At 37.0% G+C, this 27,611-nt stretch overlaps 3 protein-coding genes across 5 annotated transcripts; all 3 read right to left on the bottom strand.

Moving 5' to 3' along the window:
* Nucleotides 1-4,766: 4,766 nt before the first annotated feature.
* mapk12a (mitogen-activated protein kinase 12a) lies at nucleotides 4,767-13,375 on the bottom strand. The gene is made up of 12 exons (XM_055173521.2): nucleotides 13,119-13,375; nucleotides 9,287-9,416; nucleotides 9,133-9,191; nucleotides 8,741-8,852; nucleotides 8,634-8,663; nucleotides 7,717-7,764; nucleotides 7,472-7,586; nucleotides 7,263-7,334; nucleotides 7,056-7,135; nucleotides 6,632-6,710; nucleotides 6,326-6,499; nucleotides 4,767-5,299 (listed from the first exon to the last, which is right to left on the bottom strand). The coding sequence occupies exons 1-12, from the start codon at nucleotides 13,235-13,237 to the stop codon at nucleotides 5,226-5,228; spliced, it is 1,092 nt and encodes a 363-aa protein (XP_055029496.1). The 5' UTR covers nucleotides 13,238-13,375; the 3' UTR covers nucleotides 4,767-5,225.
* A 392-nt stretch (nucleotides 13,376-13,767) lies between these two features.
* On the bottom strand, nucleotides 13,768-19,572 carry selenoo1 (selenoprotein O1). Its single transcript, XM_055173517.2, has 9 exons — nucleotides 18,887-19,572; nucleotides 18,476-18,679; nucleotides 18,080-18,257; nucleotides 17,690-17,820; nucleotides 16,325-16,602; nucleotides 15,903-16,074; nucleotides 15,599-15,784; nucleotides 14,854-15,010; nucleotides 13,768-14,700 (listed from the first exon to the last, which is right to left on the bottom strand). The coding sequence occupies exons 1-9, from the start codon at nucleotides 19,435-19,437 to the stop codon at nucleotides 14,470-14,472; spliced, it is 2,088 nt and encodes a 695-aa protein (XP_055029492.2). The 5' UTR covers nucleotides 19,438-19,572; the 3' UTR covers nucleotides 13,768-14,469.
* A 1,133-nt stretch (nucleotides 19,573-20,705) lies between these two features.
* trabd (TraB domain containing) lies at nucleotides 20,706-27,151 on the bottom strand. 3 transcript variants are annotated; one of them, XM_055173522.2, is made up of 10 exons: nucleotides 26,729-27,151; nucleotides 26,019-26,073; nucleotides 25,256-25,313; nucleotides 24,381-24,547; nucleotides 24,144-24,284; nucleotides 23,876-23,986; nucleotides 23,570-23,709; nucleotides 22,314-22,486; nucleotides 22,043-22,139; nucleotides 20,706-21,953 (listed from the first exon to the last, which is right to left on the bottom strand). In XM_055173522.2, exons 2-10 carry the CDS (start codon nucleotides 26,040-26,042, stop codon nucleotides 21,782-21,784), a joined length of 1,083 nt encoding a protein of 360 aa, XP_055029497.2. In that variant the 5' UTR covers nucleotides 26,043-26,073; nucleotides 26,729-27,151; the 3' UTR covers nucleotides 20,706-21,781. The 3 variants fall into 3 exon arrangements, with proteins under 3 accessions (XP_055029497.2, XP_055029498.2, XP_055029499.2); XM_055173523.2 differs by lacking the exon at nucleotides 26,729-27,151 and adding an exon at nucleotides 26,506-26,524; XM_055173524.2 differs by lacking the exon at nucleotides 26,729-27,151 and having other exon boundaries at nucleotides 25,987-26,043.
* Nucleotides 27,152-27,611: the final 460 nt, after the last annotated feature.

Below are 27,611 nucleotides of genomic sequence, written 5' to 3'. Positions count from 1 at the left end.
GCTGAAATAATTTTTGTGAAGAAATTTTGTTAGAGATCAGATTCAGAATGATTATCAAAACAGTTTAAAATTAGTAAAAAAGTTTAGCTTCAGCTTTTATAGAAAGGGTAAGTGCGCCATCTAGTGGATAGTCGTGGTATTACAGATTAACATAAAACCTCACCAGGAACACGTTTTTATGCAGATGTTTTCTCTTAATTGACGAGATAACTGGTCGAGATAACTCGTCAATGGCGGGAAAAGAGTTAAAAACACTATGGTATCTAGGAATTTTACTACAGTTTGCTATAGTAAATACTAAAGTATCTAGTACTTTTCACTTGGGTTCACAAACAAAATTGTCAGCAGTTTTACTATTAAAATTTGCTATTTTTTGCATCATGGGTTTTAAGTTCAAATGTATTTGTTTATGTGCTGTGATTATTCACCAAAGTGTGGCAAATGTGAGATGTTTAATTTACAAATATTTCATCAAGTATTTGAATTAAAAATGTGTTAACACTTTTACTAATAGTTAACTAGTTAAAGGGGCCATGGCACAATACTTTTTTAAGATGTCAAATAAATCTTTGGTGTCCCCAGAGCACATATGTGAAGTTTTAGCTCTAAACACCATATAAATAATTTATTATAGCATGTTTAAATGGCCACTTTGTAGATGTGTGCAAAAATGGGCCGTTTTGTGTGTGCTTTAAAATGCAATGAGCTGATGAAATTCAAACACTGATCACAATGATGGTGGTTTGTTGCAATTAAAACTCAATTGTGCCTGTCTCTGCACTAAATGGCAGTGCTGTGGTTGGATAGTGCAGATTAAGGGGTGGTATTATTATAATAAGAGCTCCTTATGACATCATAAGGAGAGACAAATTTCAATGACCTAGTTTTTCACGTGCTTCTATGGTTTACCAAAACTAAGTTACTGGGTTGATCTTTTTCACATTTTCTAGGTTGATAGAAGCACTGGGAACCCAATTATAGCATGTAAACATGGAAAAAGTTCATGCCATGGCCCCTTTAAAAAGTTTGTAACAGGTTACAGGACACTGATGTCTTGTAAAATAAAATAAATTAAAATAAAATGGAGTAAATAAAGTCTGTAATAAAATTAATTTGGGAGACTGATACGACATAAACAAAAAACCTTTTTCATCATCAAAAACATCTCATAAAGATTTAAACAAGGCCACAGCCGAGTCTAAATACTTGGTCTTTCGAATCTGTCGATAGTACCATTTCAGGACTGTTCGATCTTACATAAACATATATTATACACTAACCCCAAACCACAACCAAGTTTTAAAGATTGAGGGCTTGACATAAACTACGCTATAGTCGTGTAAACAGACTCAAAACACCAAGTGTTTAGTTGAAGCCACAAGGTCACTAAATAGTGATCATTTATTTCTAGGGTGGGATGGGTGACACCAAAATGTTCAGAGGAGATAAAACTTTGCATATTGTGCAGTAACATTAAACATTCATCCAAAACATCAGATTAAATACTGATTGCAGTTAACAAACTTTACCTTGATGAATTAAATAAGGGAAGTTTAAATGATTTATTATAATTCCTATACAGCATATCATATCTGCTTCCCTCTGCTCACAAGAACCTTTTCCACGTGTTGTGAATGTGTGCAGGTATGCGACTATTTGACCATAAAATTTCTGGAAAGTGCACAGAGTTATGCAACCGTTTGGTCGAGAAACAGGAGGAGTTTCATATCAAATAAACACATTCTGTCTTTGACCCACAGTTTTCCATCATAGTTTTCATGGAAAACACTTAATACAGGATAAATAAAGCACATTGTTTACAGTTTCTTAGCATTACCGCTGAATCCAGTAGCTTTGTGGTGCGGTTGGTTTACAATTTTCCAGAATAACATACAAAGATTTTGCTCGTGATTTAATTGAAGTCACTGTATGTTAGTTTAATAAACTTTATTTAGCTTTAAATTTTCTATATGATTACAACTAAATCTTGATCATTTACATATTAATTTGATTTTTGGCATGGTCTTGCACATCACTACATGACATACAGGCCCAAAAATGTGCACAATAATTTAAATAATAATAATATATATCATAATAATTAAAAACCTAAAAAAGCAGCACTGTTTATGCAATGCAAAATTACATTTTAGCAACAACAAAATACTCTGCTGACAACTCAACAAATGTCTGGTTAAACCAAAATGGTTTAATTTATAGTTATGATATACTGTATTAGCTAACTGTGACCACAGTTTCCTGGAGTACTGCTAAAGAAATCTAAAAGCCCCCCAAAACCTTCCCAATAGAGGAGGATGTTGTTTTGTCCTTTTAACATCAAGAACATTCTGTTCTTTACAAGAGCTAAATTCCTTTAAAAGATAAAGTAGTGGGCAACCTTTGACCTGTAACGCATTTGTGCAGCTGAAATTTTTGACACTTTAAAAAGAAAATAAGCGTTTTTCAATGAAGTACTGGCCTTGTGTTAATAATGGCTGTCCTGGACCTTTGGATGACACCAAAACACATAGATCCTCTGTGATTCTCATATGTGAAAGTCATTAGATAAAGTGCCTATTCTGCAAAAACAACTCACTGTAAACAATTCTGATAAAGTATAATCTGTACTTGTAATATGACCACTTTCACTCTTCCAAGATCACCAATAATTTTTTAATGGAGTTACAAATAATGTCATTGAACGGCATGTATGATTTTGTGCGTTTGTATTTTTGAGATCGTGCACATGTGTTTTGGTTACATATATTTCTATGTTAATGGTGATGCTTAAAATACCTTTCTAACCATAGTCTGTCAGCTGACTGGGGGGAGAACTGTATGGACTGTAATACAAGCAAGTTCATTGCTCTTCTGCCCCCACTGTCCCTGCATTAGAGCTGGTGGAGTGCAGGGTTTCCCGGGTCCTTGATCCACACCGGGGTCTTTATTGGGAACATTTGAGCCTGTGGAATTTCCTTTTGTGCAGTCTGTTGAGCCAAAGGATTCCTTAAGATCTGTTAAACAGCGAGGAGACGTGCACATCCCTGTGCCTCTGTAAGAGACAGGCAAAGAAAATAACAATCACAATGTGGATTGAAAACACAAGAAAGATTAGATTTAGGTGTATATGGTAAATATGATGTATAGCGTTTCAATGCAAGCAAGAAAAAACAAGAAAATTCCACTGAAATAACAATAGTTATAATTGAATCATTCACATGTCATTTAAAACATATGACTTACTTTCTTATGTGGAACACAAGAGGAAAAATTCTGAAGGATGTTGGCAATGCTCTTACTTCCATATAATGAAAATGAATGGTGACAGAGGCATAAACATTCTTCTTCTTTAAATCTCCAAAGGGCAAAAATTAACAAAACAGCAGGATTTGGAAAAAATACCATTTTCTAAAATGTCACAGGCTAACAGGTGGGCCCAAGGTGTTATTAAAATTTATTTGTAAATATCCTATAAACCTGAAATAATCTTGACAAAATATTGTTGGAAAGCTCTAGGAATGTAGTTTTCATATTTCAAGGCCATTTGGTGATAGAAAATGTATAGTAATAGTTATTTTGTTAATTGTTACTGACACCGTAGGAGTACATATGAATTCATATACATTTATAATTGTAATATTCTTCAAATGAATCTATGAATCTTCAAAAATCTTGAAAACATATATATCATTGGACAGCTCTATGTAGTTTTCATATTTCAAAACCTTTTTGCATAATAACAATGCAGAGACAGTAATTTATTAATTTGTGACAAGATAATGCAGCTAACCGTTGACCCCTAGTGGCCTTTGTTGGTAAAAGAACTAAAAGTGTGACAGAAACCTTATTTTTTGTGATTTTAACTTGAAATTTGGTTCAGAACTAGTTGAGACTTGTATCTTTATTGTTGTGGTGTTTTGGGAGTAAAACATTTACATTTTTATGATTTTAAATACATACTTTATTGCAATATTTTTATTATTTAAAATAAATGTAAACTGAGCTATTTTTTAATTTAACATTCACAACTTCACTTGTGACACCGTGACAAACTTTAAAGTGTCTTCTTTAAAAAGAGACCACAGAATGCCAGAGTTATAGTAAATTGAAGGTGCATATCACCCCCCTCAATATATGCAGACATATATATATCTCATAACCTATTACATAACCTGTAAAAAAAAGTAGAGAAAAGGACAGGTATCAAAGATTGGGATGTTCAGGGAAAAAACTTTTCGTATTGTGTCCCTAAAGTAGCCACAAAGAGAAACGCATTTAGACTTTGCTCAAAAAAGTCAAAAACTATAATTTTTACCAATTCTAAGCAAAGGGTGAACACAGTGAAGTTGCTAAAATATAAAAGATTTTTTATTTGTTTTAGTTAAAACATAATTCCCATAGTAAAATTGGTCTTACTCTTTAGTTTTGATGTATCTAGATGTTTTAATCCGAAATTACATTACTATAAATTAAATGAGGATCGAGGGTAAGTGATTTCTAAAGACCTAAAAAGTATGGAATAATGTAGAATTTTTTGTGAATATTGGAGCTTTTGGAAAATGCATTACTGTGATGTTATTGATGGAAAAGCAAAGTATGTAAATGCTGCCCTCTGCTGGATTTTAATATAAAATCACTTAAAATTCCACAAATGTTTTTCTTTCCAAGTGCAAGTTTTATAAATAGATAATTTGTAAATATTATGTAAAAATAAACTTTTTTTAATTGTTTAATTCTATAAAAGAATTTGAAGCATCAAAAGCACAAAGATTAAAATAGTCTTTTTATTGCCTTTTTCCATTTATAAAAATACAAAATGTTCAAGTGATCAGTTAAAAAGTATGCTCATTGTACATTGACATTCTGTTTTGTATAAATACAGTTCATTTTGCATTTGTGACTGTGGTCAGGTTTACATACTGTTTTGACAGACAATTACTCTTATTTTATACTGTATCCTGATTTGGCCCATGTTTTGCCTACACAGGCAGAATTAAAAAGAAAATCTACTACAATTGCTTATTTGCCAAGATTAATAAAAAAAATGTACTGCTCAAATTGAAGGAGAGTGCAGGTGCATAATTCATACCACACAACAAACTGAAATGCTAAAAATCACATAATAAGTTCACTTTGGGAAACCCAAAACAATACAACGGAAACTATTTTAGTCATACACGGGTAAATAAAAGTAAGGCTTAGCTGACTGCACAGTGCAAGAAGATTTAGAGAGATGTCTCTTTAGCTTCTGCCCCTGATGGTGGTGGTTTGAAGGTCAAAATTTCAGTGAAGGTAAGTCCTGCGAACAAAGAACGAAAGATTAAATTAAATGGAAAGAAAGACACATTCATAAAAATAAAGTTGCTCGGGTGCAGTAATATTGACGAAGTTTGAATGAGAGGGGGAGTAGTCAGGAGTGCGCCCGAGGTCCTACAAACTAAGTGCTCTTTTGCCATACAATATAGTTCTCATTTTTATCACCTTAAAAAGTCACCAAGTTTTATTTTGTGCCACCATACCCACTCGTGCAACTACCCATGCAACAGTCTCCAAATAGGGAAAACACGGAAGCGCCTGCCGGCCTCCAAATTCATCCCTGCCTGGATCCCAAGGAACGAATGGGGCCAGGCCAAACGCCAACACATTCACAACACGCTGTGCAAAGATGAAGTGCATGCATTGAAAAAAGATAGGTATGTATTAATTTGTCTAAGTTGAGGTAAGAACATAGTAAAATATTGAAAAAAGTTGGTGCTTTCCTTTAAAGGTGCAACGTGGGACTTTTAAAATGATCTCTTGACAGAAATGCAATATAATATACACCTCAGACGAAAACATGTAGCTTCTCATTGCATTTCGACATTGAGGTTGGTTGCAATAGGCTTTATGCCCAGCTGCACTACTTCCTGAACTCCAGCCAGCTCCCCGTTTCCCGCCCGCCACCACCGGACAAACCGACCAATCCAGGTGTGCCTGACCCCAGTAGTCACAACAACAATAATCAGACAAACCTGGATTAATCAGCTTGTCCAACAATGGCAGACAGGAAACAAAGAGCTGGCTGAAGTTCAGGAAGTAGTGCAGCTGGGCATAAAGCCTATTCGCAATCTAAGATGACATCTAGATGACGCTAAAATGCCACATTACACCTTTAACAGCAATGATAAAAAAGAACACATTTTGGTTTTCCAAAGAACCATTCAGTTAAAAATGGTTCTTGTATGGCATCATGTAGCACCTTTATCTTCAAGGGTGTCGACAGAATCTTGTTTGCTTGTTCCAACTAGATGTCTACCCCAAAATTAATCACATTCCCCAAACCTACGTTTCCATTGGTCGACCGACTGATCAGCCTCATCCAATGAATGGTCATACGGTGGTGCTTCGGTCTCCTCCTCTGGTTCACGAAATTCAGAGAAGTAGGGAAGAGCCAACCCTTCTGCTGCTGTTACTCTACTCTCAGGATCCAAAAGCAACATGGAGTCTAACACTTGAATTGCTATGAGAGAAAGCAAAACAGAATTAACAACAAAGAATCATGTATGTTTTCAGTAAAGACATCAATGGGCTTCTGTATAATAACCTCATTTAAAGGCTTTCAAATGCATTTTAGCAAGGTAAATGATCTTACCTTGTGGATTAACACCTGGTAACATTGCCCGAAGATCTCGCTTTCTTAGTTTTGGTAACTTTGCAATGTAGTGTCTAGCCTGAAAAAGGATATCACATGATTGTGGATTTTCATTTCTTCGAAATATGCATACATTGGCCCTGTCTGTGAAATCCAGGCTATAGTCTCGTAATCTAATAGTAAGATTATGAGCATCAAACTCATTGATTTTACTTTAATTTCAATCTTTGACATGACCTTACTCCATCAATATTAAATAAATCAAGGTTATATTTTCACACAATGTTCTTTACATTATGTAGGATGACTTTATGTAGAAGACAGTAGGTTTTCACAGGCTGGGTCACATATATATCTGATAAGAGTGCATTATATATCTGGTAGAGGGGCAAGCCTGAATAGTTAAAAATGATTTGAAACACACATCCTCAGACTGTAATTTGGCAGTGAACTCTTTTGTGGGGGTGCCTGTAATCTTCATGATTTCCATCAGCTGGTCCAGGTCTGACGAAAGGAGTCAAGGATTAAAATAACTAGGTATGGCCGTGAGATAATAAAACATTCACCACATCAAAATTGCATTTGCAAATTTTGTACGAGTTGCAAATCCTAATAATTTTCCTAAGGATACGGTCATTTCCTTTAAACAGTGGCTTTCCTAGCAGCATCTCTGCCATGATGCATCCGACCGACCAGATGTCCACTGAAGGGAAATTTAAACAAACACAAACCAACCTCTGTATTAAAAAACATTTACATGTATTAATGACTTTGAATGAATAAAGGTAGAAACATGAGCTTAGCAGAGACAGAAACAGTAACCTGTGATGTGTAACTAACCTGTCTGTGTGTAATGCATCCAGCTAAGAATGACTTCAGGTGCTCTGTACCAGCGCGTCACCACATAGCCCGTCATCTCAGTGTCTGCTTGCCGTGCTAGACCGAAATCCAGGATCTATCGTGTTAATTGCTTTCATAAAAAATGCTTTCTATATATTCTAAGATAAAGACAAACAACATGATGTGGATGATCATGCTAATACACATTGCATATTACACTTTTAAACATACACAGAGTGAAATACCTTAAGCTCACATTCCTCATTTATCGCAAGGTTGCCTGGTTTAAGATCCTGCAAGTTTAAAGACATCCAGTTTAAATTTAAATATTTCAATTATATTTCTTAATTAAGTATTAAAGGTGCAATGTGTGATTTTAGAAGGATCTGCTGACAGAAAAGCAATGTAATATACAAAATGGACTGTACTGGTCTTACATTTATAGCCGTTTTTATCAATATACACCATTGTTTTTAGTCCCCATACATGGAAGTCACGGTCATGTTTCTACAGTAGCCTAAACGGACAAAATGCTAAGCATGTTTGGTCACTACGTTGTCTCAGACGATGACGTTTGTATTGTGGCGGCTACTAGTTTCCCTATGTGGGGTGAGCTGTGGACTGAGCCATTGGTTGCAATTCACAGTTTCACCACTAGATGCCGCTAAAAGTCCCACATTGCACCTTTAAGTGAACAAGTTGGTTACAGGAACTAGTGAAAAAGCGATATAGTGCAGTGGCTAATATATATGCCAATATTTATTTTTTTTGCAACATCAGCTGTTAAATCTTTCGGTTCCTTAAATGTGTTGTTCAAAATGAAAAAACACACTTAGTTGTAAAAGCCAACGTCTGACATACAATGCAATGTCTAATCATTATTTACTTTTTCACGTATTATTTGACTCTTACTCAAACAGTACCGTAAGGGTGTCAGATCCGCCTTGTAAATATGTTTAAAGTACTAAAAGGCTACATTCATACATATTATGCATAATACATGTTAATTTTGGGTTTTACCAATTTTCTGTTGGCACTTATTTACTGTAATAACATTTGTGTTATATCAGCCTCATATCAACCACAATGCTTTCTCAACATCAGTAATCACCATTAAAACTTGAAATATCAGTCGACCACTAACAAAAACCACCTTACTCACCCTGTGAATGATTCCAGCAGCATGGATATACTGTGAACATAAAGAGATCCATTGAAATATGTTTAGGCGAGCATGAGTATACATTACTAAAGGCTAACCATACTCACTTTGAGCCCTTTTAGTATCTGATAGACCAAATACTGGACCCTGTCCTCTGTCATCCTCTCCATTTTCATTAGTTTTCCTAGATCAGTGGCCATGAAGGGCATGACCAAATAACTGTGCAAATGATAAAATAGAGAAAGTGTTAAACCAGATTAAATGAAAGCTTATTTTAGGAAAGGATCAAAAATTGTGACATTTTGTGATATATTGGGTCATTGTATGTTTGAATTTTGTATGTTTGAATGTCCTCAGGAGACTTTGAAAAAACATGTAAACAGCATGATCAAATAACTCAAGCCCAAATCAAGCTGAGTCAACGGAGTTACCAGACCATCAATTTATTAAAACAAAAGGACAAAGCATAACCGTAAGTGCTTTTGGAAAAATTACTGACAAGTCATGAAATCTGTCAAGAGAAAGGTCAGCGGTGAACACATCCAGGAGTCCAATAACCTGTACCAATTAAAACAGAAAGGGCTGCTGTCAAACTGAACAAAAACCCTGCAAATGTATTCATTTAAAAAAAATGTCAACGTTTGGCTTCTTACATTGTCGTGCTTCATGTGTTTGAGCAGCCTGAGTTCTCGATAAGCTCTTTTGGCAAACAGGTCTGACTGAAATGGACGATGGAGCTTCTTGATGGCCACCTTTGCTGCCGTCCTCCGGTCAAATGCATAGCTGAGGAGTAGAGCATCAGTTACAAATGCATGACTTGGACTGAATAATAAAGAAAAACAGCCAATAAGAGGAAACCTTTATAAAATGTTATAGTGCTAAGAGAACATACATTCTTACAAATTCATAAATAATATGTATTTATTCTGATTTCTTTTAGCCACAACATAATTCCCATAGTTGCATTAGTGTTAAAGGCGGAGTCCACGATGTTTGAAAAACGCGTTGGAAAAGGAGACAGGCCGACTACCAAAACACACTTATAGCCAATCAAATCAAATCAAATGCCGGGTTGCGTATGTGTGGGGCGGGTCTATCAACAGAAGGTCCAGATTCTATTGGGGTAGGGGCGTGTTTGTTTAGGTGATTTCAAATATCAACATTGGCTTTCAAACATCATGGACTCCGCCTTTAATTTCGAAAAGTTTATTGTTTTGACATTAAAAGCCGTCCTATCTTAAAGGGGTGGTTCAATGGTATTTCAAGCATTCTGACTTATTAACACAGTTATAGAGTTGTTTCCTCAGGCTAAACGTAGGCAAAAGTGTCAAAAAAGCAGTTGGGCGTGTTACAGAGTATTTCTGTGCCGAATGCACTTCGCCAGGGTTCGTACAAGTTTCGGAAAGTTTTTTTTCCGATTACAGGTCCCTTGTTTCAGGGGTTTCTATACGTATCACTTCTTTTTATGGGCACTTCCCCCAGAAAACCCTGCTCACCCGTCAATCAGTGGGAGACGCTAGAACTTACAAACATCACATCTGGCGACAGCTTTGTTTAATTTCAAGACTCAACAATGGCACGAAAGAAGCAGGGAGCTACACTGCGACCAAAATGGTCGCATATGCGACCTTTTGAACTGCCGTTGCGACCCTAATTTTTAATGGGTCGCAAATGTGCTACCTAATGTTTTAGACAATATGCTATGATTTACTATGAGCATTTATTAAAACATAAATGTGGATTTTAAGAATACGTTTTATAACGTGCTCTGAGCCATCAACACGTTGGCTTCATTTTGCGTGAAAGCACGTCGTGTCTCTTCCCATCAGTGTGCGTTTGCGTGCTCAGCTGTTTCTCAATGAATTAGGTGCGACGCGACGCAAGCGCAGTGTCTTCCATGTTTCTGAACTTGAGCAGATGTCTTTCTTCACTGAGGACGCGGGACCGTATGGTTCCGGGTTTATATTTTAAATGCTCTGTCGGGTCCGGTTAGGTCCTAGTTTAATTACTTTGGGTCCCAAGTCTGATTAATATTGAGTTTATAACCCGAGTCGATCGGAAAACGGCCATGAGCGCTACCGCGCTAAAGCTCGAGTGCAGTTTAGCGTGCCTTCGGTTTCTATGGCGATGGTTCTTGTTACGACCACGCGCTGCGTTTTCTTTCTCACATGTTTTTAATAATCTTATTATTAATAAACCATATATTTTCTAAAACCATATCCATATTAAGTTTGCACAGATTGTAGCAAAAAAGCAGTGCCAATGTCAAGCCCATTGACAGCAAGTAGATTTGAAAATAAAATAAGTGGAATAATATTATTGAAATAATAAGTGGATTAAGCTTTTTAAATCGGCAAGAGAGAAATAGAAAGATAGAGCAGAAGCAGTAAAAGTGCCTATTTAATAGAAATTATTACCATTATAACATCAGTCATAACATCAGTCACATTTATAATCTATAGACCTGCACTGTCTATTAATATACTACTATACATAGTATTGTATTATATTGAGTTTGATAAAAGGGGTCTAATTGCTTCATATATCAGTGCAAAAACAGTAAGTGTTTTCGTGGTGCTTTGACAAACAGTGTCAGCTTTGTTAATGGCAAAGAAAGTTTGGAGTGTTTAGATTAATGAAATATAATGTGAAATTAATATTAATTTTCAATAAATCAAAGTATTGTGTTGTGTCACACATTATTAGTTCTTCGTCACATGTATAGTAGACCATAATTTGTCAGTGGGTAATGATTGCCCTTTTTACCGGTTACCACCACCAAGTAAATTTCAGATCTGTGGGAAATACTGACTGCAACGTTTAAGAAAACAAGGCGGCATGTGGTTTAAAAGATGGCAAGTAAAATAAAAAGCATATCTGTATGCAATACAGTTTCATTATTGTTCATTTATTAACCAGAGCGCCTTAATATAACTTGAAAAAAATATGTGCGACCAAATCATATTTTGCGCCAGTAACTGAAAAAGTTGGTAGCGCAAGTGCCACCAGTGGAAAAGGTTAGTGTAGTTCCCTGAGAAGAAGTGTGTTTTTGGATGTAGGAGAAGAAAGCCAGCACTATGGAAACAATGGATATAGTTTATTATCCGGGGTAGCACCAGAGTTTTGTGTGTGTGTTTGATGCACTGGATTTTCCCAACCGGGTCATGAGTTGCATGCGGTAAGTATGTTGGAAATAGGCGCGTGCATAATATTATATAAATGACACGAACATGTAGTGAATCATAAGTTAAACAGTGTTTTATAGTGTTGCATGACTCGTAGTCGCTCCTCCCGCGGTAGTAACTCCTCCAATGTTTTTGTTGTTTGCAAATTACAAATCCGCTTGTGCGGATTTTTATAACTCAATCTGCGGCTCATTTCAGAAGATGTGCACACAGGAGGTCGCATTTAGGGGGCCATTGAGGTCTCATTTAAAGGGATAGTTCACCCAAAAATTACAATTCTGTCATCATTTACTTTCATGTTGTTACAAAGCTGTATAAATTTCTTTGTTCTGATGAACACAAAGGAAGATATTTTGAGGAGTGTTCATAATCAAACGGTTCGTGAGCCCCATTGACTTCCATATTATTATTTTTTCCTACTATGGAAGTGAATGGGGTTCAGGAACGGTTACAAACATTCCTCAAAATATCTTCCTTCGTGTTCATCAGAACAAAGAAATTTATACAAGTTTGTAACAACATGAGGGTAAATGATGACAGAATTTTCATTTTTGGGTGAACTATCCCTTTAAGCGACTGTTATAACTGGCAACCGAGCTGTCTAATACATATTGTGTAAATTGGCAGTGGGCAGGATCACAAAGACCAAAACAAAAACAGACATTGCGACACAGAAGTCACATTTTAAAAAGAGAACAACTAGATCTAGCACTGTTTATTTAGTACAGTCAAAAACCAACATACAGCTCCTTTAAGCTTATATTTTAATATTTTCTTAATTTTATGATATATAAATGTATTCTTTGCCTTGCACTTTATTTTGATACCACCTGTATGTTTTATGTGAAATATTAATGCTTGGGTAATACTGTATAAACATTAAAGTATACTTTAAGTTGAGATGAGAGAGTGCGACATTGTTGGAGAGTGAGAGACGGAAAGAGAGAATGAGAAAAACTAGCGCACGCTCGCTCTCGTGCACCCAAAAACAAGTTAAACCGATTGCTATAAGGAAGTATAAACATAAGTTATAATGATGACATAACATAAAGTACGCATCAAACACTAACATCATGGCCTGACCACAGACTGCATTCAGCGATAGCTGCCATTTTATAATGATTAACCAGTGATGTTTAATGAGCTGTGTACTACTAGTGTAAGCACTTGAATGACGCGCGATTCTCATCGGAACTTCTTTCTTTGTTTATGATAAAACACTGGGTTGGAAAATACTCATAGACGTATAGGAAAACATAATATAACTCGATATCAGGAAGTACAAAAAAATAAGACTCACCATACAGTACCATATGCCCCCGTCCCCACCTGTTTCAGATCTCTGTATCTCTCCGGCACTTCCCAAACGGTTTTATTCACCTCCTGGCGATAATAGCCAGGTCTAGAGCGGCCTGACATGTCGGTGAATACGCCTTTAAATGCTTTACTTCGCCGTGATTTTTTACGTTCACCTGAACACTGATAACAGCAGCAATATACCTGTGCACGTTCACGAGCTGCGCGTGTGCCCGTAACCGCTCCCTCTCCAGCGTGGCTACGGTTTACGTCACACACTGAGAACTTGAAGTGAATGTGAGAAATGCTGCCTGTTTATTATTATCATTACACAGCCTTGAAGGTTATTACACGAGGTTTTGGGGAGTCCCACAGATGTTGGTATATTATTAAGAATATGAACAGAAAGTTTGTTTTTCTTTACATACTGTGGTGCAAATACATGGCACTGATTTGCAATGTTTTAAGTGCACACCTCAACTTGTTTTAACTTGTTCCTTAACTATTGGGCCCCAGGGGCTGACATTCTTCCCCAAAGCTTCACAAACACCCTTACTTATGGAAGGTTTAAGGTAACTACAATAAAAAACACCTTCTGCTTTACAGAAACAATTCTGGTTAACACAACTAGAACACAGCATTGTGATTATGTATGTTTATTATTTAATCTTAGAAACATTGCATATTATAAGCACAGATCATAAAATGTACAATTAATGAAAATGTACAGATGTTCATATTTTAAACAAGATTTTGTATTAATAAAGTATATGAAAATATTTCCTTTGTCCCAATGTAAACATATAATAAAAATGTCCACTCCCAATTGCGCAATGACACATTTAAAAGGAATTAGTGAAGCTTTAATAAAGACAGTAGAGATTGTTCCATCAATATCACCATGCAGTGGTACAGTAGTACTACTAAATACTCAATCTGTGCTAAATATTAACTACACCATTTAAAGTTTGACAGATATCTGTTAAATGAATGCTTGTGTCTATTTGTGCGTTTAAGCTTTGGAGAGTCATTGCTCAACGGCTTGTGCGCTTACGAGCATTTTCCACATTCAAAATCATAGTAAAATTATGATATTAATATATTGAGGCATAACTTCTATCGCTCAGACAGAGACCTGTCATTGTTAGACTAGCGGTCTAAGTCATCATTCATAATCAGTCCAACATACTAAAAAACAAACTGTGAAATTCAGGATAAAAAAACAAATAATAACCTTTCCACATTGTCTTCATGCATGTTTTGAACTGTTGGACAGAAGTTTAATACCTCTTTTAAAACCTTCACTGAGACCTAACCAGCTTTTTTAATGAGCAGGTTAGTTTGTCATGAAGGTTTTATGATGATCAGGTGACGCAGATCTCATTGGCCCAGGATGGAGGCTTGCTGTCATAGGGCACTTGTACTCGAACCTCAGCTCCAGTGAGCCCTCCTGAGGCGTTCCCTTCCTCTCCGGTTTCATCTCTCTCTCCCGGTTCTTCAATTCCTCCTCTTCCAACCCAATTCGGCTTTTCAAGGCCTTCCTGAACAGAGAACGGCTTTTCCAACACTTTCAGAACTCGCTGGATCTAACAGATTGAGGAGAAGACCGTCTTACACATACATGTTTATGTGTTTGGCAGATTTGTTTTGCTTGCGCTATACTCCTGTGGTCACAGAGCTAAAACTGAATTGATGCAGCAGACAATTACAGATGACAATAAAACCTGAAAAAGCCTTACTTCTGAGAAGTCACCATTTTCAGCTGCTTCTATTGCATTCTGGGCAATGTAGTTTCTGAGTACCACACGTGGATTGGTGTTGTTCATCATGCAAACTCTCTCCTCCTGTACAGCTTTCACTTCAATCCCTGACTCACACTCACGGGCCAGCCGCTGTCTTAAGAGTTAAATAAATAACATTTTACCTTTGATTTTTTCAAAACCATTAGTAAGAATGGTTAATCTAGTGCTACAATTATTTTTAGTATCTGATAAACAGTTTAACCAACATTAAGGTGGACACAGTAAGGATGTATTCTTCTTCACTTTCACTCAGATAACTCTTTTACTTAAAGGCGGGGTGCACGTTCTCTGAAAGCCAATGTTGACATTTGAAATCACATAAAACAAACACGCCCCTACCCCAATAGAATCTGGACCTTCTTTTGATAGACCCAACCCACACATATACGCAACCCAGGCAAAGATGTTGGGTAGTAGACACGCCCCTTACTACTGATTGGCTACAAGTATGTTTTGGTACTCAGCCCAACTCCCTTTATCAAAGTGTTTCTCAAAAATCATGCACCCCGCATTTAAGTAATAAAAAAGAGCACCACAGTTTTAATGTAATTAAGTATTACATGAAATTTAATAGGACGTGAAGAGGAATAAAAAGTATGATATTATGCTTTAAAAATGTACTTGAGTAAAGATACTTCACTACTGTTCTCGTCTGTTAAAATAAACTGGTTTCCATTTGTACCTGTATTTTTGGATCCAGCAGATCCAGTCTTCAGTTTGCTTGCTCTTCAGCTGTTCTTCACTGGTGTCCATCAGCTCCTTCAATCTTGAAAGTTTCTCAATCTCCCGGACCAACGTGCTCTTGTCTGACAACATCTGGAACAAGGTCGGATTACTCTGAGCCATGGACAGCAGCATTGCAAGCTCACTATAGGGATTGAAACAAAACATTAACAATACCCATTAACTTGAAGTTGGAAATCAAATGTGTAAGTCCAAGTGGAGTAGCAAGTCATCTTTTGTGACACAAGTGTAACTTTTTTTACCGTGGATCCATGGTGGGTCTGTTAGCTGCCTTCAGCTCCTCTAGAGAGGCACACTGCTGCAGGAGCAACTCTGTAGCTTGTTTAATAGTCTCACAATCATCCTCCCCTCCTTCCTCCTGCGCTGGGCAGGAAATTTGACTTAAACTGCGGAATGTGTTGGTGAAGTCCGCACCTTATACAAGAAAGAGCAAAATCACATATGTAAAAACGCAATGTTTACATTATATAAGTATGTGAATTATCTGGGAATCAACCTCATAACCTTGGCATTGCTGGAACCAATCTCTCCTATCTATAGGAGTGTTTAATTTTCTGGAGAGATAATGCCTTTATACATGTTTGTTTGTTCAGTCATTTAAATAAGATAATGATATAAAATTACATGTTTTTTTTCAAGTATTAACCTCATTTTATCTTCATACCAGTGTTATGCATGGTCTGCATGAGTTCTGTGATGAGTATCTCATCCTCTGGTTCCTCCCTCCTTAACAGACCCAGTTTCTTTCTCATGATGCTGAGATAAAAGCCATTATAGAGAGGCAGGTACTCATCCAGTACCTGCTTGGCCCGGTCTGGAGGTAAATCAGGGTCAAGGGCTTCTGCCAGCCGAGCCAGATTCCAACGGCATATGGCTGGTTGAGCCTGGTAAGAGTACCGGCCTGAGTTATCCGAGGCATTACAAATGAACTCTGGGTCAAACCTAAAGAGAAAGAAAAACTGAAATCATAAATTATTTGTGTCATCTAAAATTGTAAATAAAATGCTGGTAATATATATGGGTGATTCTCACGAAACCATTGAAACACCACAGCACTAATGATTTTAGCTTTAAAATGTGTAATATAGTAACATTAAAAAGCATCAGAATTAACACAATACTGTGTTCTACCTTGCAAAATGTGTGATTTCAACATAAAATTTCCAATTATAAATTCTTATCTCATTTTCTGCTGAAATTCTCATTACCGCAATGTGTCCGGCTGTGTTTGAACATGCGTTATGTTGTAATTTAATCAAATTAACACAAAAATATTAAGAAAAAAAATAAATGGATGTTTTGCTAGACTACTTTAGATGACAGAAAAAATATTTACTGAATATTCATGTATAATAATAATGAAGAAAAATTAGGAAAATGATGTGTCCATGCCTGATGTTCTCATCCTCCGCAACACTTTTGAGAACAGTTTAAGCACACATACAGATTTTTAATAAAGTTTGATTTTGAGTGACCAAGCACATGGACCAGTTACTTCAAGATGGCTACCAGGTAAGATCATTTTTTTAAAATTAATTTGAAAAATTGTCTTGTCAGAATGCTTACACGACATTTTGATAAACATTACAGCAACAGATGCTTATTAAATGTTAATTTAATAAATAGAAGCATAATAATTAGATTTTAAATGCATGTGCAGAATCTCCAAATTATGTTCTTTCAGGTTTGTCATGTCATTTTGAAAATATGTCAGTGTTGATGTTTTCTGACTGTTGCGGTAATGAGATTTTTTAGGACTAATTTGTAAAATTATGTTACAAAAAGTGTTCAATGATAAGTAAAAGTTTTTAAATTAATGTTCCCATTTACTCCAGACTTTGTTTTTCAATGTCTGGTGGGAAAAAAGTAAATTTAAGCAATTTTTACATTTTCATGCTTGACATTTTTAAAACCAAGTTTTTAGTGAGAATCACCCATATATATATTAACCAATTAAATTTCAAATGTGGCACTAGACAAATGTTCTACTGTCAAAAGACATAAACAAAAAGGTATGTTGTGTATTTACCGGTCCATGAAACCAAAAGGCCCATAATCCAGCGTGAGGCCCAGAATGCTCATGTTGTCAGTATTCAGGACTCCATGACAAAACCCGACACACTGCCACTGAGCCACCAGCCGTGCTGTGCGTACAGTCACCTGGTAATTCAGATGCATGTACATTCAAGTATATATAAACAATATAAAGTTATGCTTATGTGATAAAATTTTATATATTTTCATATACATTTATAGCTATGAATAAAACTTTGAAATAAACAATGATAATGAGATAAATAAAGACTTCAGACAAAACTGCAGAAACTAAAAAAGTTACAAAATCAAGATATTTATTTATTTCAAATTCACATGATCTGTATACATGACCACAATATTATTAAAGGCTGATCTGAGTCACCTCTCTAAAAAAAGCAGTGTTTCTTTCCACACGGTCTGAGTGACTTTGCTGGATCTCTGGGTAGAAGGTCTCAATGACATAATCCAGCATTTGGGTTCTGATCTCATCGAGACCACAGCTTGGACCTTGACGCCCAGTGAACTCATCAGCTTTTTTAAAGATCTCAAATGATCCAAATCTGCATGGGAATCAGGAAAGAAACTTCTCATATTAAGAACAACTAGACACAGAGAATGACTACTTTATTGAGAATTCACTATTTTAAGAACTACAAACAAAGGAAAACATGAATTTGAACTCTTCATAAATTAACCAGGTTAAAAAGTAAACAATATATGACATCAATGATCAATGAGAAATCTTCAAGCTCAAAATGAATGTGTCCACACGGGTAACCTAATAAAGCTGGGAGCAATGCGCAAGACCACAGAGCATCTTTCCATACGTGGATTCCCATCATAACGGATATCCCTCATGATCCGTGTATCTGAAGTTACTACTGATCCGGCTCTTGTGGTTGGCACTCCTAAAGCAAAAACTGCCTCGCTGCAAAGGAATTCACGGATACTGGATCGCAAAACTTTCCGCCCATCTGCTTGTCTGAAAAAGACAGAACAGGACGGTTTAACGAAATTGATACTCACCTCCTAGTTGCACTTTAGTCAGTGTGATATGGCAGACATTGTTGGTTATTGTGTGTATGGCAAATAAGATGTAATGTTGTTCATTTAGTTTTGTTTTTTGTAAAAAAGTTTGAATGAACGCTTCTGTCAAATGCAGAAATTTAAGTGTAAAGACAAAACCTACCTAGAGTATGGTGTCAGTCCAGCACCCTTTACTTGGATCTCCCAGCGCCCAGTAGGATTCTCATGCAGTAATTCAGGACTCTGATCTACTGGAGCTTTCACTTCTCCTAAATAACATGCAGCTCCATCACCAAGCTGTCCTGCAAACTGGCCAAACTGGTGTCCACAGTAGCAATGGGCGGCTGGCTCTGATCCTGGAATGATTTTAGACCCACTCAGATATTCTGGGCCCAGTGGGTCCTTTAAGACCTCAGCAGCATCAAGACCCAAAAGTGCCAGAGCTGGACCTGAGACTGCCACAAACTTCGGGTCTTTGAGAGGTGTTGGTTGAACTCTGGAAAAGCAGGCACCCCGTACCTGTCGTACCCCCGGCTCGGTGGACTGATCCAGAGGAAGCTTTCTAAGAGCTACATTATCAAACTGCAGGCTCTCAAGGGAAGAACGACTCGTGCCCATGTCGCTCATTCTTGTAACGTTATGTGAAAGATATCTGCGAAAAACGACACCGGAACATAACACATAAAGCCGTGTTAAACGGGGTACAGAAGCCATTCACATTGCACTTATGTCTAACAAAGCTTGTTAGATAAGTATTGTGACTGTCATTCGTACGTAATTTACAACACGGTTGTTTTAAAACGTCCGTGGAATTCCTGTCCGTCCTTGTTTTTGTTCCGTCTGGAAACAAAAATCTCGGAACGATTAGTTGCACGCACAACAGTCACTGAAATGTATTTAACAAAAAAAATAATGTATTAAGTAAATGTTCATTCAATTAAAAATATATATATATTTAAAAAAAAGTAAAGGTTCAATGGTTGAACCTTATAACAGGGGGTTTCAAACTGGGTTTCAAACTGGGTTCCGGGGCCACACAGGGGGCTCTAAAAAAAGGATGTGTTAATTTTTAACACACTGTTTTGTGTTATGCTATTTATTGTGTTATGCTATAATTAACACATTATGTGTTAATTTTGTGTTCAAATAAATAAAAAGGACAACACAAGATGTGTTGTTCCAATAATAATACAGAGATATGTCTAGTTTAGGACATCATATTAAATGTGTTGTCTTTAACTAGAGACAAAACGTGTTGTTCAAACACAACCAACCAAGAGGGTCCCAAGAAAAAGTATAAATATTTAAAATACAATATAAAAGAAAAATGTAAAAAAAAATACTATGTTTTTATTAGCAGTCATCTCTTATTTCTTGCTACATACATTTCCCAGAAGTTATATATTTTTTATTTCTTCCTACATACATTTCAGAATAATTTATATTTGTTTTGTACCTTTTTAGTGTTATTTTCCTATTACAGTCCCCTTTATCTCACTCACTGGCGTTTGTAAGGCATGGTTGGGTCAACCCAATCCTATGGATAATCCTATGCTGGGTTGTTGTTACCCACCCCCAGCATTTGGGTTAAAACAACCGTGCACAGGTTTATTTACAACCCAACTGTTGAGTTTGTCCATATTTGACCCAACATAAAGAAACCCAAAAAATAGAGTGTGGGGTCATACACCCATCATTACTCAAAGTGTAGCCAATTATATTCACTACGCATAAAAATATATACATTTATATATTTTAGGAATTTAGGTAGGGCTCACAAAAAATTAATAATATCTGGGTCCTTGGCATCATAAAGTTTGAAAACCATTGCCTTATAATATACATGGCGAATAAGCAATTTACACATTCAAAACTTTTCCTTGTATTTGTGACAAATGGACATGCTGGACATTTGATATGTTATTCAGAATACTTTAAAAATGGGTTTTTTGATTTGTTGACAGACAAAAAATTACAACATATAAAGTAGGACCATTTATTCTCTTTTCCAAAAAGTACACAATGTTTAAAAATGAGAGGTTCGAAACAAATGACATTGTAAAACTTCAATAATGATCAATAATGTCTTGTGTATTAGATCAGTTCAACAGTAGCACTGCATAAAGTTGAAAGGAAGACACGTTTAAGACACCTTACAAAGTGTTTTCATTTACTGGAAGACAGCAGCATTTGTAACAAACCTTAGAATTTGGGGAACTGTACTATGGGGTAATTTAATCATTTTAAATTACTTTTCTATTAGTTTGCAACATCTGTTACTTTACTGCACCATATATGGCAGTACTTTGACATTATCTATCAGGGTGCTGAATACCTTTTGAGTAATCTCCACATGAAATCATGCAGATAGATGTCTTTTCCTTCTCATTGCTTGGATAAACACATGCAACATATCAGTTAGATCTTAACCTGATCCCTATTTGATTCATATCACTCTTTATAAACGCTCTTATGGAACTTCCAACACAGTGCATGTTTTACAAATTAGTTGTATCCGGGACACTGCTGCATTCACTTTAGCCTCTTGAATAAGAGGTGCCTTCAACTACAGTATTTAATCTTAATAAACCACAGGTTGTGGCCAAGAGTATATCACATATTTAAAAGTGGACTTGCAGTGAATAGTAATACTGTACTGCTAAACTGCATCCTACAAGTTAACCAAACCACGTAATGACAGGAAAATAAAACTTCATTTAATTCAAGTTAAGTGAAATCATTTGAAAGGGAGGGCAATGCAGCTTCAGCTAATGGCACGGAGTATCTTACTTTAAGACTGAGGAAAAGAGGAAAGAAAAGCATGGTCCGATTTCTTTGGCAGTACAACTCTGCATCCACAGGTTCACAAAGGAGATGGGCAGAGGGTTGATAGAGGTCTGGTCAAAGGCTTCCCCCCATACAACTCAGTACGCGTCATATGGAATTGAGACCGTGATTGCTCATAATCTTTCCCTCTACATCCTCTACTTAAGGCTGTTGGTGTTCAGTGTGAGATCCTGATCTCACTGTTGAAAAGTCTTTGGCGATAAACTAATGGTCAAACGGCAGGCACTCGTATATTTTTAAGCCATGACTGAACTGTGGGAAAGGAGAGTAATGCCCTGCCCATGCCCTTGCTGGCACGGAAACAGGCGTAACCCAGAAGGCCCCACATGGTTCCCTTCAACACCTTTCTTAACACCCAGCCGAAACGGGAGGGAGGAGCCACGCTAAGAGTAAAGAGACAAAGATTTTTATCATGACAAATCTAATACAGTAACACACCACAATACACACAACTGTGACTGCAGATACACACCTCATGATCTCATGAATGTTGAGTTCTTTGTCCCAGTTTTTTTCAATGCCTGGAACATGACCCATCCCAACCACTCCGACCACTACAGCAGGCACTTCTAAGAAAAATTAGATTGCATACAATCAACAACAGGTTTCATGTAACAACAAAAAACATGACTTGGCACAAGATACTGAGCGTGCCCAATATGTAGTTTATTTAATTGTAGTTTTTTGTCACTTTTTAGGTGTATTGACAGGCCTGTGCTATAAGACAGGTCTGCATTACTCACTCTGAGCATTAGGAGGCGCCTCCACGCAACGAGCAGCCTGTCTAAGTGTGTGTGTGAGGTAGATGTCTCGTTCAGCTACGATAGTGCGGTGGAGGGCTGGAAACTCGCCGATCATTTCCGACATGGTCTGCTCGAGGAGATCCTTCTGTTTGCACTTCTCTACATCCTCTTTACTGATAAAAATACAAATGGATTCACTTCACATGCGAGTCTTACAAACCGGTCAAGGATATATCTGGGATATATTTCAGCCACAATCAAAAAGAAGCAATAAATTACATTTTGAGTAAAAAGATAAGTCTATATTTACTGTATAATAATAATAATGATGATGATGATCCAATAAGAGTTGGGAAAGTCATGATTTATTATAATCAGGGTTCCCACACATTAGTTAACTTCTAATTCAAGGACCTTTCAAGGACTTTCCATGTCCAATACCCTTCAAGGACTAAATGTGGGGACACATTTCAAGTGAGAGCAAGGTTACATTGTGTTACCTTAAAAGATACAGTGTTACAGTTCCCTTTCGATTGAACTCGTGCCGCGTCACTGCGGTGACACTTTAGGGACGCCTCCAGAGTGCGCCTGAATGTGTATATCAAATTCAACCAATGGTGAAGCTTAACGACAAAGATAGGGTGACGCGGGAGCCAGGAAGTATATCGCTATCTGAGATATTGCCAAAGACGGCGTTACAGGGACGCAGGAAGTATGGCAAGGGAGACCCAGTGTCTCGTCTTCTCAGGGAACAACAGTTAAATACATAACCAGAGACGTTTTCATGTGTCTAACACAACTATGCAAAAAAGCATTTTGGTATGAATCAACATTGGCATACAGAAGATATAAGCATTTAAAGCGTCCTCCTTTAGCAGCGTTTTCTCATCCAACAGAGACGGCGTTTTAGCCAACAGTTTAGCACGTGTGCTTAAAAAGTCTAGAATTTTTATGATATCATCCTACACTACACAGTGAATAATATGGATTTTTTCCAGAGAACTTTGTGCATAAAATAGATTCAAGCACTTTCAATGACATGTATCTATGTATGTATATTTTCAAAAACTTCCTGGGGGCCTTGAATCCCCCACCAGATTCACAAACTTTCAAGGATCCATGGGAACCCTGAATAATGCAAGGTCGCTTGTGCTCAAGAATGGATACTCTCACATGCCACTTCATTTCAGAGGCAGGTTTTTAAGAAAAGACTCAGAATGTGAGCGCTGTGCATATAAAGATGAGGTGTTTTGTACCTGATGGGGTCAGAGAGGAAGCACAGGCCCCAAGCCAGACGAGCCTTCTGCCACAGACTCAGAGCAGCTATTGCACGTTTAAATGTAACCGGAATGGGCCGATCCCCAAGATGAAACTTACAGAAGGGCACTTTTCCTGCCTGAATTTATTGAAAAACAAAGCAAGCCATATTTAATTTTCGTAAGGCGACACATATCTTCAGTTTTCTGAGTGCGTGCATTCAAAATAATTGGTGACATCTGCTAGAAATGAACCAGAATAAGACCAAAAATGCTTGTTTGAGTGAGGAAGAGCATGTTGATGACCTCTTTAAAGGCTTCTCTAAACTCTCCTCCCGGGGCCATACCCAGCTGCTCCGTAATGTGAGCAGAGACTTTGAGCAGCAGTATCTGCATGAGGCCAGACATCACTCCATTCTGAATTTGAAAGAAGGAAAAATAAATACCAAGAAGAGTAGGAATTAGATTTCACTAGCAACCTGCCTGTGATAAAGAACACAAACAAGCTTCAGAGGAATGCGTTTGATAATATAATAATAACCACGTCTACACAGTCTTTGGTTTTATGGCCGACCTGTTTAATGGCCTGCTGGACCTTCTCCAGGTTAATGTCTTTAGCCTCCTTTAGCAGCGTTTTCTCATCCATCTTTAGCATGGACACTCTGTACTGACATAGCTCCACAACCACCACATCAGGCTGGACTGCTTGGATTGCCTGAAGTGAGGGACACCAAAATAAAACACTAAACATCTAAATATACAATCAATGCATCTATTTGGTAGTCAGATATGCTAGAAAAAGCATTCTTACAGTGGCTACATCCTTTTTGCTGCTATCACTAAAGTGAGCGGTGCCAACCAGGTAAACAATACTGCCCTCAGGTGTGACAAGACGAGTGACAGTCTCCGGCAAATCGGGATTCGCCTGCCGCCGTTGAGCACGAACCTGCCACAACATTTCCATTGCTTCAGAGTCCGCTAAAAGGACAAAATATGACACATTGATTTCAAGATGTCATGCCATGATAAAGGAGCAGGTACAAAATATGTATTTAAATTTATGTAAAAATATTTATTGAACTTATTTCATCACTTTAAAACAGAGAAAAAATAGTAAACAAAAAAGTGAGTTTTTTTTAACAGTTAACTATGCTAAGCAGAATTAAACTAAGGTGGGAAGCCCATTTGTACACTGGATAGCTCAGCTGACAAAACATTGGGTCTCATTCACGAAACATGCGTAGCATGAATTTATTTGTGAAATGTGCGTTCAGATATTTCAACTTACAAATCATGAATCAACAAAAACCCCCATACTAAAATTTATTCCAAACGTTTACAAAACGAACAACTTAGACTACACGTACGCAAGAATCATTAACAAGGAATAGGAACCCTGTAATATATATCTGTGTTATATATTTTATATATGTTTTCCTTGTTCATGATTATTGCGTACGTGTGGTCTAAGTTGTTCTTACGTTTTTGCAAACATTTTTAAAAAATTTAGTACGAAAGTTTTTGTTGAATCATGATTTGCTAGTTAAAACGTCCGTACGCACATTTTATGAACAATTTTGTGCGTACGCATGCTTTGTGAATGAGACCCAGTGTGTAAGCAGGGCAAATGCTGTAGGTTAAAATAAATGCATGATCTGTCAAATGCATAAATCAAAGATAACTCACATAGTCCAAGAGGAAATGCTGGTTGCGTGTCATCTTCTGGTGGGCCAACTGAGTCAACCTACAAATAAAAGTCAACATAATCTTTATAGGCATACACATTAACAATGAACAATCTCAGCATTTATTTTTTTTTATCAGGCAGGACGTTCAAACTTTAAAGTTAAGTGAATGATAACTTGAGCAGATGTGAAGCTTCACAAAAACAAATACACTGCAAATGCTGTAAATATTTCTTCACCGTGGGAAATGCCCACCTAAGTAAACAAGATCTCAGCTAAGCTATTATCCCAGTAGCTACAAGAAATCAATCACAAAACACAATACTGACCCAAAATCACATGCACACCTTTCAACTAAAATAGATAATAATGCAAAATACAAATGCAAAATTATATCTGGGTCTGTTTTACATTAGGAGTGGTATCAAGTATGTGACCCTGTATTTAAAAACCCAGATAAAGTCATTTTATTGTACTTTTTACTGTGTCATTCTACATAACAAAGACACTTTTGTGAAAATAAATACAACCTTGATATTTTTAATATTGACTGAGTAACTTAAGGTCATGTCAAAGATTGAAATTTGAGTCAAATCAAGTCAAACTCACTAACTTAATTATTAATACTTAATGACTTTAACCTGGATTTCACAGGCAGGGTCACATATAATCACCCATTTATGATGGCTTGAAAAGAAAAGTAAAACAAACCGTAGTTCACGAAGTATATACCTAGTAAACTTTCTGGTTTGCCAAAGCATTACCTCTGAGTTGTTGTCTGATTCCATTGTGTGCCGTTTTATAAACTCAACTCTCTACCTAGAGAAAGCATATACATGTCAACAAATGCAAAACAACTTAAAAATATATATGACAAACAATGAGAGTCATTGAGCAGAACTGTTTACAGCCTTGTTTAAAATGATAACCTTGTGTAACAATGAACTCAGTCCCAGACACTTTTTAATTTAAGGATTTACAAGTCTTTGTAACTCGTGCAGATAGGTAGCCCGAGTTAAGTGAGTCATCATAAGAAATAGCACGATGATCCTTCGCCTGCCATCTTGACTGCAACTACGTATACTTTATATAACTACTGTTATTTTGTTCAAACACTTCAGGATCACACCAGGTATGGGATCTGGATGTTTGAAGTCGAACTAAAAAGCATTTGGTGCTGGCCACGTAAGTTATGATTTAATCCTACAGAAGTCAAACATTAAAGCTGGCAACCTGCTGTCATCAGAGTACCTGGTTAGCACATCAAACTATTTTCAGACAGTCTGCCGCCTCTATCTTTATCAAAGGGCATGTAAAACAAGCAAAAATAAGCAGTTTAACATTTATTTACATCGTAACAGTCGCAGATTTATTAACTGACACTTGAGGTTCTGACATAAACTACACAAGCCGGTTTTCGGACTTTTGCAAGTAATGTCATTCTCTACATTACAATCAATATAAATTAACTTACATTTGACTTGGTAAACGTGATGTCCACTCCCCCCAGATGTATAACCCACCGGACCGAACCGGGCTGTCAGCTGGAAATGGGATGATCCTTGTTAAGGTAGTTTGGGCTAACAGCTAACTGCGCACAGTCACACGCAGATGTTAGCTGACGCTAGGCTAACATAACCTAAGCTCCTTTAAAAACTTCACTAAACTGACCAAGATTAAGTAATGTGGGCTAGTTTTGCCTTCACTGCTAGTCACGATTTCAGCTTTGCATATGTTTTATACTAGGTACGTGTAAACGTATAAAATACGAAAGCAACTAGCGAGACTGTGGCTTGGTTGCTAGCCTCGGTACAGAAATGAAATGATTAAAGTTAGAGCTACAGAGTACAGTCAGGTCAGCTGCTTACATGTAGTGAATCTGTAGTTCCGCCTATTAATGCAATGCTCTTTGGGTAATGTAGTATTTTGAGGAGCTGGCTTGTTCGACTTCATTAGGCGCTGCAAGAATCGACAGCCGGATGACGTCAAAGTTCCGCGAGAGCGATTCGCGAAATCATACGGAGGAGTTTGTCTTTAAATCGCTCTCGCGGAACTTTAACGTCATTCGGCTGGCGATTCTTGCTGCTCCGCATGAAGTCGAACAAGCCTAATATAATTGTGCATTGTTTTACGTGATATAAATTATTTAAGTAACATTAAAACACATTTTAAACCCGTTTAAGTGTATTTATTACTACGCAAATATTCAGTTCTTTATTAAAACAACGTAAGCTTTTCAACAGTTTTAATTTCTGTCAGATAGACAAGGAATAGGCCACGCCTTCAAACACACACCACGCCCTCTTTTCAAAAAACCCGCCCAAAAGAGTCAGCAAACCCAGCAGCGCACAGCGGAG

This window comes from Misgurnus anguillicaudatus, chromosome 15, assembly GCF_027580225.2.
Source record: "Misgurnus anguillicaudatus chromosome 15, ASM2758022v2, whole genome shotgun sequence".
Classification (NCBI taxonomy): domain Eukaryota; kingdom Metazoa; phylum Chordata; class Actinopteri; order Cypriniformes; family Cobitidae; genus Misgurnus; species Misgurnus anguillicaudatus.
Note: the sequence above shows the minus strand (reverse complement) of the source record. Positions and strands in the feature narration are given on the sequence as shown.